We start from the raw sequence: 12208 nt of genomic DNA on the forward strand, positions 1-12208 counted from the left end.
CCATTACAAATCTATTTTCCAACAATATTCTTTGTTCAAATTAAAAGCTTAGATGAGGCTCTAATTTTTACTGCCTTCTACTCCTTGGCATATAGTCCCAAAGATGTAAGGCAGTGGTTCTCAAACTTTTTAAATAGGGGGCCAGTTCACTGTCCCACGGACTGTGGGAGGGCTGGACTATAGTAAAAACAGAACCTCACACTCTGTCTCCGCCCCTCAGCCCATTTGCCATAACCTTGTGGGCCGCATAAACGTCTTCAGTGGGCCGCATCTGGCCCGCAGGCTGTAGTTTGAGAACCCCTGATATAAGGTAAGTGCTTTTTTCCTACTTAATGTGGCTATATTCCATATGAGTATTAGTTGATCTTTCCAATAATGTAATTGCCTACATAGACAAAAAATGCCAAACGATGGATTCCTACATGTATTATACTTTTATCCCACAGAAAGAAACAACCAAAATAATTCCACTGTCTGCATGCCACTAGACATTACAGCTTGCGGTTAAAAAAAAACAAACAAACAAAACACAAGAAGATCCTCTTCATTACTGACCTGAAAATGAGGGCTAGATACACACTTGGCAATTTGTTTAAACAATGGTTCCTGAATTTTAACAAATTGTGAAGGTTCAATCACATCCAAGATTTCTTCCAGCTCTCCAAGGAACATGACCTAGAAAACAACAAGCACATGCTAAATAAATATAAAACTTCAGGATCTTTACTAGATGTTGAAAATGTGATTATACATATGGTCTGTTGTAGGAGAATCTGGTATATTAAAACTTGTACAAAAGAAAAAAAAATACTAAGGCATGAAATTTCTTTGTGTTTTTACTCTACAAAAGCATTTAACATAGGATAGCCTTTCAAATTAACTCAGTATCTTGAAAATTATTTGCCCTCCCCCCAAAAATAAATGAAACTTTTCCATGACATATCATATTATTACTAATAAGTACACCTGTACTCTTATCATAACAGGCACACACTGCCTCAAAGGGCCTTGACTAACTGCTATATTACGTTTTTTTTGTGACAAGATCAGGACTAGAACTACAATACGTGGCATGTATGTATGAATTTTCATGAGGACATTTTAAGGGAGATTGTACTAAAAAAAAAAAAATTAAGAAAAGTGTACATACATTTATATACACTCTAAAAGTCATTCAATCTAGTACAAATATCTACAAATAGCCTCTCCCCTTTCCCCCTTGTCCCCCCCACACACACCATTAAGGATTTATAGTGGACAGTGAAACACCCTGTAGTGGTACTGGATAAGCTATGTATTTGTATTTATTCTGCATACATTTACATAAGTACATTGTGTCTTGGCAGGGATCTTTTCAATTTTTGTTTCTGCAACTGCTTCATCCACACAATACCTGATCCACACTGGGCATTTAATAAATGCTTATTGATTGCTAAACTATGCTAATCTAGCAAGAGGCACTTAGAACATAAGTGGTGGTACAAAGATAATTGTTATGTGATATAAATTAGACATTTTAAAGAAAATTTCAAAGAAAAATATGTTAGTTTGCATTTTGTTTTCTTACTCATTTACTTTCTTTTTTTGATCTGATTTCTTTTGTGCATCAAGAGAATTGTATAAATATGTTATATGATTAACATATTTTAACATGGTTGACGTATATTGAATTGCTTGCCACCTAGGGGAGGGGATGGAGGGAAGGAGGAGAAAATCTAAAACACAAGGCTATACAAGGGTCAATGTTGTCAAATTATCTGTGCATATGTTTTGAAAATAAAAAGCTTTATTTAAAAAAAAAAAAAAAAGAAAATTACTCGAAAAGGTAAAGTAAATTAAAATATAATCTCTATGACAATCCATTTATAATGACATAAAAGAAATTTTCTTTTTTTTTTTTTCCTTTTTTTTTTCCAGCCTGAGGCTGGGGTTAAGTGACTTGTCCAGGATCACACAGCTAGTAAGTCTTAAGTGTCTGAGACTACATTTGAACTCAGGTCCTCCTAAATTTGAGGCTGGTGCTCTATCCACTGCGCCACCTAGCTGCCCCATAAAAGAAATTTTCTGCATACTTGTGAACTTTTGGAGGAAGACATATACTTCAGATCTTTTTTTTTTTTTTTTCATTTTTGAAAAACTGAAGAATTTATTTTTTGACCTCATGTTTTTCTTTGAAACAAAGTCACTCCATCCTTTTTTAAACATTGATAAACTACTAATGATGGCCGATAACAAGTCAGGCATTATTACAGTCTCTGAAGTGCTGTTTACTTATTTGACATAGAGCAAATAAGTAAACAAGATTGGAAAGGATTTGTCTAACTATCATATATCTCAATTGTTCCTTTATTTCACAGTCCAAAGAAAATGAATAGTTTTCCACCACCCCCCTTCTCATTTTGTTCTCTCCATGTCTTTGCTCTGAGAATCTCACAAATGGAATGTATCCTAACCCATCTTATTCTTCAAATTCTAATACAGATACCACCTTTATCCCCAAAGCCTTCCCTGACTCAGGGGAAAGTGACCCCTTCTTCCCTAAATTTCTCATACTATTTTGCTTAGACCCACTTTCTGCATTTATCTCATTGTCTTTTAAATCATTATTACTTATATATTCCTTCTTTTCCCACTGAACTCTAAGGACCCTGAAAGCAAGCTTTGGTCCTGTCTGGCTTTGTTTGCAAGGAATCTAGCACCAGCCTTTTTGAATAAAAGGCACTCCATACATAGAGGTTAAATTACCCACCAGAATAAGAAACTGATAGAATGAAGCCTAGTTCTCCTAACTCTCAGTCCTGGGCTTTTTTCTACTACATTCTGAGAAAACACTGATACCTATCAGTTGCAAAGAGAGCTCTCTTCAAGAGCTGCTACTTTGATGAGCATTTTCCTTCTTGCATTCAGATCCTTTCTATGGTAATATTAAGAATTCTACCAATAATGAACAGACAATTCTCAGATGAAGAAACTGAAATTATTTCTAGCCATATGAAAAGATGCTCCAAGTCATTATTAATCAGAGAAATGCAAATTAAGTCAACTCTGAGATACCACTACACACCTGTCAGATTGGCTAGAATGACAGGGAAAGATAATGCGGAATGCTGGAAGGGATGTAGGAAACCTGGGACACTAATACATTGTTGGTGGAATTGTGAATACATCCAGCCATTCTGGAGAGCAATTTGGAACTACGCTGAAAAAGTTATCAAACTTTGCATACCATTTGACCTAGCAGTCTTACTACTGGGCTTATATCCCAAAGAGATCTTAAAGAAGGGAAAGGGACCTGTATGTGCAAGAATGTTAGTGGCAGCCCTCTTTGTAGTGGCCAGAAAGTGGAAACTGCGTGGATGCCCGTCAATTGGAGAATGGCTGAATAAATTGTAGTATATTAATATTATGGAATATTATTGCTCTGTAAGAAATGACCAGCAGGATGATTTCAGAAAGGCCTGGAGGAACTAATATGAACTGATGCTGAATGAAACGAGCAGAACTAGGAGATCATTACATACTTCAACAACAATATTATATGATAATCAATTCTGATGGACATGGCTCTCTTCAACAATGAGATGAACCAAATCAGTTCCAATAGAGCAGTAATGAATTGAACCAGCTACACCCAGCGAAAGAACTCTGGGAGATAACTATGACCCATTACATAGAATTCCCAATTCCTCTATTTTTGTCCGCCTGCATTTTTTATTTTCTTCACAGGTTAATTATACACTATTTCAAAGTCTGATTCTTTTTGTACAGCAAAATAACTGTATAGACGTGTGTGTGTGTGTGTGTGTGTGTGTGTGCGCGCGTATACACACACACACACACACACACACACACACACACACACACACACACACACACTTATACTTTAACATATTTAACATGTATCAGGCAACCTGCCATCTGGGGGAGGGAGTGGGGGGAAGGAAGGGAAAAATTAAAACAAAAGGTTTTGCAATTGTAAATGCTGAGAAATTACCCATTGAATAAGAAATTTAAAATTTCATATTAGAATTATAAACTCACTCAAATCTAACAGGCCTGAGCTTCCAAATTATGGGAACTTGACTGTTCCATGTACTCTGTATATTTTTGACACTAGATACTAGGAACTAGCCATTCCTAGAGATGTTCATGCTCCAGAGAGGAGTGGCTCCCTCCCTGAGCATAGGCAATTAATAAAGAACTGTCAAGATGCAGACGATATGGAACGAGTCAACTAGTGAAGCCCTCCCATACCCCACACCTGCACAGATGTATGTGCCAATCCCTTATATAATTTTTTGGCAAAAAACCTTCTTTGTCTAAAGACATATAAAAAGTCAGCGTCCCATACTATGATAGAGCCTCGCCCATAAAGGGACGCCTTGTGCGGGAAAATCTTTACACAACTCAAGTTGAGAAGGCTGAAAAAGAGGGTCTCCCAGCCGTTTGATGATCTTGCAGGTTCCCTTGAGTTGGTGATGTATTCTCTTCCTCTATCTGCTATAATTGTCATATTGTTAATTGTTCTTATTTCTATTTGGTTTTCTTATGCAAATCTAAGCTATCTATACCTTGTCTTATTTAATTAAAACTTTTTACTTTTACTTTTTAACTGAGCTTGAGAGCGTCATTTATAGGAGCGAATCTGAACTTTTCTTTAAAATCACAATACACCCATGTATATATATCTTGTAAATAAAAAACTATATTAAAAAAATAATAATTCTATCAACAAAAGAAAACCACCAGGAAAGGTAAAATCATCACAGAAATGCAGTTAGGTCTGACTTAGGACATGAAACTCACATAGTGATAAAAACTTACCTCCTTTTGACTACATGTTTTAGGCCAGAATTTCATTAACCCTCTAATAACCTAAATGGGGAAAAAAAGAGGAAAAATGAATACTTAATTTTTCAAATCCACAGCAATAGAAAAAAGGAATATTTAAATGAAAAAAAGTATCAAAGTAATATTTACTGGCTCTGTGAGTGAAGGATCTTTCTCCAAAAATTGTACTATGCAATATGCCAACTGAAAGAAAAGGAAAATACCAGGTTACAAATATGTCTTTCTAAAAACTAAAAAAAGCTCTTTAAAACTCAGAAGTATACAGTGTAAATATGTAATGCTCTGCTTACTAAATTTTGTCTTAACTTAATGTAGGAAAAATCCAAAATGAAGACATTTTTAAAAACAAAACATTCTTATTTCTAGATTCTAATGGGGGGAAAAAATTATACTCATTTTAAGACTGGAAGAAGACTTATAAAAATCACTTCCTTTTACAATTAAAAAAAACTCAAGGCCCAACATACTAGAGCAAATTGATATATATGTCTGTGACAGAAAAAAAAAGGACATCTATACAAGCCTTACTAACTTTTAGGTCATATGACAAGTTCAACTTAATCAACCTACAATTTATATGCTGGGCCCTGTTCTATATGTCAGAGATACAAAATACTAAGTATGAAATGATTCCTGCATTTTAGCTAGAGGGGAAAGAGAGGGGACAGAAGAAAGGGATGTCAACATATAAATATGTAATATAAAGTCGTTAAGATTGAGAGAGCACTAGCATCTGGAGCTTCACATACAAGATGGTGCTAGGGCTGTATCTTGAAGGAGAAAAGAATTCTATAATGTAGAAATGAGGCACTACATTCCAGACATGGGGGACATACAGTGCAAGGCACAGAGATGAGAGATGGACTTGTGTATGAGGAACAATCAGAAGGTAAACTGACTGAACACAAAACAAGAAGAACAGTAGTGTCCAATGGAGGCTAAAAAATTAGCTTGGGACAGGATTATAAAGAGGATCCATATGGTCCTATATGTGCTTAAGTATAATTATTTTGGCAGCAATATGTTAAGGATGAAAAGGAACAGAAAAAGTAATTAAAAACTAAACCAAAATGGTAACTGTAAATAGAGAAAAAGGGTAGAATGAAACAGATGTTGTAGAAGTAGAGGTAACAAGATTTGGAAATTGGATATGAGAGGTTAGTGCTAGTAAGGATCAAACACAGAGGATACAAAAACAAAAGACTGGAAAAATGGTGGTTCCTTTGACAGAAATAGAATAGTCTGGAATGAAATGAATTGGGAGGGGGGGGGCGGAACACAGTGAGTTGTTTTGGACGTGCAAAGTTTGAGATACCTCTGACATACACCATTTGAAATGTCAAAAAGGCAAATCTGAAGCTTGGGGAGGCTGGGGTTGTATCACAAGAAAATTAAACCTATGGGAGCTAATGTGGTTACCAAGAGAAAATATAGAGGGGGAGAGAAAAGGACCTAGTACAGAGTCTCAGGAAACATCTACAATTAGAATACCAGTAATAGTTTATGTAATGACCAAAAAAAAAAAAAAAAAGAAAAGAAAAAAAAGAAAAAAGACGGAAATATTTTCAAATTCTCTGAACTTCATCTGAGAGATCTTTTTTGAACAAAGATTCCTGAATCATTTGGTGTTTGGTGTTCTGCAACAGTGCCTCTTTGCTATGTCTGGCAATACTAGCAAAATAGTAATTTGCCGTGGTACCAAAATAATGCTATAGTAATGGGAACTTATTTGAAATGCTGCTGACCAACATAAGTGACAAAGCTTTACCACACTGGCATACAGAAAAATGAAGTGTCTGGCATAGATATGATCTGATGAAATCTTGAGTTCTGAGTCTAAAGAAAGTTCATTTACAGTAAACATTCTTTTTTATATGCTTATTAAAAGTGATTTTGGATTCCAAAGACAAAAAAACAGGATTTGTAGGAAGAGCTAATAAAATTTTTTGGAAAACAATCACCATTGTGAAACAACTTTTAAAAATAAATTCAAAACACATGGGCTAAAATTTCCTTGAAATAGGAGTTTAACATTTAAAGAAGAAAAGCACTTGGAAAAATGAATTATTATATATTTAGTCAAACTCAAATATGGAGGAGGGAGAGAGAAAGGAATAGAATTTTAATACAGAATTAGAAAGCTATTAAGATTAGCAATCCCTTTATGACATGCTGAATATGGAAAATAACAGCAAAGACCAATAATGAAAAGATGTGACTTCTGAAAGTGATAAAAGTAGAACAAAAAAGACAGGGAAATCATCTGAAGATCAAAAAACATGAAAGGAAATAGTGAGGTAATTAAAAGGTAGGAGAAAAACATGCTAAAGAATACTATTGGAATATCTAAGATTGAGACATCCATTTATTCACATCAGTTTAATATAACAGTCTCAATGTTTAATAAGCAGCTATATGAGGTTGAAGGTCACAATTAATCTGTTATGTAAGTTTCTTGCAAAATGAGAGAACTAGACTAGGCAACCGCCAAGGTTCTTTAAAAGACTAAAAAATTCTATGATTCAACATAGCTAAAAGTATTTCCTAGTGAAATTTTAGCAGGTTTTTTAAGTTATCACATTGTTTTTAAGATATCAAGAAATTCTATTGTAGCCACATGAAATACTACTTTAAAATATTTTACCTGTGCATGGAAGAGAGATAAGCTCCTGACTGTATGTAAAGGAATCAATACCTTCACCAGAAACTGTTTGTGTTCTGCCTTAAGAGGTAAGGCAAAGCCATTGATAATACTAAGAAAAAAGGGAAGAAATAAATATTAACAATGTCAGTGCAACAAATTTAAGTTATCTACCAAATAATAAAATTTGCATCAGTTTCATTTGCCAAAAAAATACCAACAATGTGGAGGAAAAAAAAAAAAAAAAAAGAGCACTAGAATTCAAGATCAAGATTTAGCAAATTTCTCTTCACTGGTAAGGGAAATAAAAGACAAAGATTTTATTCTTGATTCTATAGCAAAGATTCCTTATCTAATCACTTAGAGAGTCTAAGTTCTCTTTCCACCAAAAGATTCCTTGCTCCTCTGTTACTTTCCCTATTCCCTTCCTTCAAATAATTACTTGACCAGCTCATTTCTTCTTCTCAAATCATACTTTCTCCCTGTACCACAGATCCTGCTTCCTAACTCTTTCCAAACCAGGAGTCACAGTGGGTAAGAAGACTTCACTAAAAGAAACCCAACATCAGACCACGCATTTTTTTCTTCCTATCAATCATATTACCTAATTAGAAAATACAAATAAATTACACAAATCTGCCTTAAGGCAATTGTTCAAAAGCTATTATATGTATATTGCTCCTTTGAGAATAACAATTTATTCATTTATTTGTTTGTGATCTTTAATTTTTCAACAAATGTGTTGAGGGACAAGCTGGCCCAGAACAAAAACAAGATGCCCTTAGACAAATAAAGAAATCATTAGTTAGATAGTTGTCACTACAATAAATTAAAATACCTGCTTATCAACACAAAGGACAAAGTGATTAAGAAAAAAAAATCTTAAGTTAGTCAAGCTTAAAGCAAACATGAAGTAATTTACAAAAAGATTTATCTAAATCAGCACTTCAGTTTTGCCACTTGACTCTAATTTTCAGAAAAGCTATTCAACTGAGATTAGCAATTAAATCAAAAAGTGCTTACCTTCCTAATATTTCCAACAGTTCAGCTACTCCATTGAAGTGTTCAGTTTCATAAACAAACCTAAAACAGAAGAAAAAAAGTTCTTGGGCTATTCAAGTTCATTTAATATTTGTATTAAAACCTTAAGCCTTTCTTCCTTTTATCTCTCCCCTCACTACTTACCGTAGAAAAATATTGTTAATCTGTTTTCGGATAAATGCTCTAAGACCAAGAAACTTGCCATAAATTCTGTGTAAGACTGTTTTTAAGTAGTCTCGCTCTCGAGGATCTTCACTGTCAAATAGTTCCAAAAGCTATTGTGGAAAACACACAGACATATCACACATGTTATTTAACAATAAATAAAAATTCATGTGCTATTTATATTTAATCTTAGGAAATGCTGACAAGCAGAATCATTATATATAAAATCTATGTCACCTTCAGGCCAATTCCAATGGAATAGCCATCTCCATCCCCCCAAAAAACCTCTGGGGACTGAAGATAGATCACAACATAGTATTTATAACTTTTTGTTGTTGTTGTTTGCTTGCTTTTTTTTTCTTTCTCATTTTTTTCCTTTTTAATATGATTTTTTCTTGTGCAGCAATAAGTGTGGAATTATGTATAGAAAAATTACATATTTAACATATATTGAATTGCTTGCTGTCTAGAGGAGGGAGTAGGAGTAAAGGAGAAAGAAAAACTTGGAACACAAGTTTTTGCAAGGGTGAATGTTGAAAACTATCTTTGCATATAAAAATCTATGGCATCATCCTTAAAAAGTACTAAATGGTATATCTTCTTCAGAAAGACTTCAGGCAAATAAAATAACCAAAAGTAACACATTACTTCTAAGCAAGGAAGTATATATGAATCTTCATATAGAATCATAGGATTCAGAGTTAGACAGATGATGAAAACCTAGTTAAAATCACCATGAAAATGAGGCCCAGAAAAATGAACTTGGATCACCAAAGAGGTTTAAAATATCAAAATCAAGATCTGAACCCAAGGCTTCTAGTCCAGACCCAGGCTGCTGCCTATTTTTAATGTGGCCAAGGAGATTCTTTGAATACTCTGAGGCTAACATATTTGAAGTTTTTTGTGTATAATCTAGAAACAAACTTAATTTGTGCAGAAGACTTCATCATCAGTTTGGCCATAACATGATTACATTTTTTTTTTTTTTTTTACCAATCCAACCCAATAAGGGGCCCACTCTTCCAACCCCTAAATACAAAATGGCCAAAATGTTCAGAAATGTCAGGTTGGGGCAGGCCAAAATTTCAGCATCTGAGACTACCCTAGCAAAGCATAAGCTGGTAAACCTAACAAAATTTCAGTTTCTTTTATGAATGAAATTGTTTTATCTCACTGACTTGACAAGGTATTTTAGGTTAGAATAAATTATCAAAGAAATTTTCATTCTCTTACATGTAGAATGGCTAGGAAAAAACAGAGTTAATAGCATATGATATGGCACAATTATAGAATACTTGAAAAGACTACCTTGGCAGAAAGCAATCAAATGGGAAGGTTTGATTTTTGGTGAAGTAGTGACAATGCCATAGACATCAATTGGCTACACAAACAATTTAAAAACAAGCAAATGGGAAATGGAACAAGTGGTATTCTCTTTCTCTCTCTCACACACACACACACACACACACACACACACACACACGTGATAAATAATTATTAGCTACAGCATCTTCAAATATTAAGCTATGCTACAGAGCAATATTCACAAAGTCTGAAATACTATTGGCCAAAGATGAAAACCACTGAACAGGCAAGTATGCTATTTTAGTCTCATCTTTTGCTCTGTGATTTGTATACTCTGCTACACACTCATATGGCTTATCATATTATTCATTAACAAAAGGAATGGATTTTCTCCCCATTATTTTTGGTTCTGTTTCTATTTTAGGTCTTATAAAACAATTTTATGAGTAATTCACAACTGGCATATGGGAAGGGGGAAAAAGGTTATAAAGCTTGAATCAACTATAGTTGCATATAGTTAATCTTGAAACCATTGCATGAAAACATAATAATTAACTAATGGCTTCAATAGATCCTCAAAAATAGAATACAGGGTACTTTGCTTTAGTCTTATGGAAAGATACTTTTTAAAAAATTTACATCTTTAAAAAAATTTGAAAATGAATCATAGTTTTAATCAGATGCAAAAAAAAAGGATTAACAAAATGTACTCTTTACTCTTTAATATAAATAAGAGACAAAGATAAAAGAATCAAGACTGAATAAGACCTTTGTCAACATTTATTCCAAAACCTTCAACTAAAAGACGAAGAAAATGACCCAAAGAAGGTAAAGTTTCAAAAATAGTAGTAATTGGCAAAGCCAAAATTATGTATCAATTATATGGAAAAAATAAAGGCAGAACCATAGTACATGAAACAAAATAACTATATCTACATACACATACTTACAGAAGAAATGAGAAAACTGATTCAATTTGTTTAAAATTAGAATATGGTTAACAGGTAGCCTATTGTCAAACCCAGGCCAGCAAGGTGGCATAGTTGGATAAGAGTGCCAGGCCTGGAATCAGGAAGATTCATCTTCTATAGTTCAAACCCAGTTACCCAGTTACGAGCTGGATAACCTTGTTTACCTCAGTTTGCTCATTTATAAAATAAGCTGAAGAAGGAATGGCAAGCCACTCCAATATCTTTGGCAAGAAATGACTAAAAAACAACCAACAACAACAAATTGTCAAACTAAAACTATAATTAAACAACAGAGGTGAATACAGAATAAGATGTTCTATCAATGTGCTAACTTAAGATTGACATTAATTCAGAAGTCAATCTTCCTAAAACAAGGTGAAGAGTTCAGTTTAAAAAAAAAAAAAAAAAAAAAAAAAACTTGTTCTGAATCTAACAGTATTCTGTTAATCTAAAGTGAAAATGAGATAGAATCAAAGCTTTCAGCTACAATCTACCACAAAAGAAATATACCATTTACTACCAGATTTTAGTGAATGTTCAAAAAAATTACCAGACACTCCATTTTCTCCTGCTTTGACCATCAGAGAAGGCCTAAGATTAGACATCTGCTTTGCTGCCACATGTATACACTTCTACAACTTCTCCAAGGATTAAGCATAAAATCAACATTACCTCAGCTACCTTAAAGGAGACAAGTCTCCTCTACTCAGGATCCCTATGAGATGTAGCCTGTCTAGACTAAAACTCCCTTCTCTGAGCACCACTCTTTGCACACACACCCTCAACTACACACACTACATCCCTCTTGTATTTCTATTTCAATTCTTGTTTTTCTATTTTAGCCTTAGGGAATTCTGATCAATTGCTAATAAACAGCCTTTATATTAAAATTTTTATGTATATTTTATTTGCATATATTCTATGTATTTGGGGTGCATGAGATATTCAGGAACTAGCACCTCTAGTGTGAATGCTTGCTGAAATTTTTTTCAGGGCTGTTCTTCTACCTTATATGTCCCACCTAATTCATCCAACTCTCATCTGTGGTCTTAAGATGCTGTAACTGCACAGCAACCATACCTTGGTAAATCTTCTGAACAGACGGGCTAAATCAGGTTAAAGGTAACTGAGAGGCCTCCAACCTGTTGATGAGTTAGGGGAATATCTACTCTAAGCATTTGAAGACTTTCCCTAGCAGAATAGGAGCTCTTAAGAATTTGATCAGGCATCAGAG

General features: G+C 34.1%; 1 protein-coding gene across 11 annotated transcripts in view; it reads right to left on the bottom strand.

Annotated features, from left to right (window-relative positions):
* The window catches only part of PPP2R5E (protein phosphatase 2 regulatory subunit B'epsilon), a 168628-nt gene that overhangs the window by 13493 nt on the left and 142927 nt on the right, over window positions 1-12208 (bottom strand). For 6 of the 11 annotated variants that reach the window (XM_074290317.1, XM_074290318.1, XM_074290325.1 and 3 more), the window contains 6 exons: window positions 8678-8808; window positions 8516-8575; window positions 7496-7604; window positions 4981-5034; window positions 4825-4875; window positions 556-675 (listed from right to left, as the gene is read on the bottom strand). In XM_074290317.1, coding sequence (XP_074146418.1) covers window positions 556-675; window positions 4825-4875; window positions 4981-5034; window positions 7496-7604; window positions 8516-8575; window positions 8678-8808 — 525 coding nt within the window. Of the gene's footprint in view, window positions 1-551; window positions 676-4824; window positions 4876-4980; window positions 5035-7495; window positions 7605-8515; window positions 8576-8677; window positions 8809-12208 lie in introns of all 11 variants that reach the window. The other 5 variants (XM_074290320.1, XM_074290321.1, XM_074290327.1 and 2 more) reach the window with 1 other exon arrangement.

The sequence above is a fragment of the Sminthopsis crassicaudata genome, chromosome 2 (assembly GCF_048593235.1).
Source record: "Sminthopsis crassicaudata isolate SCR6 chromosome 2, ASM4859323v1, whole genome shotgun sequence".
Classification (NCBI taxonomy): domain Eukaryota; kingdom Metazoa; phylum Chordata; class Mammalia; order Dasyuromorphia; family Dasyuridae; genus Sminthopsis; species Sminthopsis crassicaudata.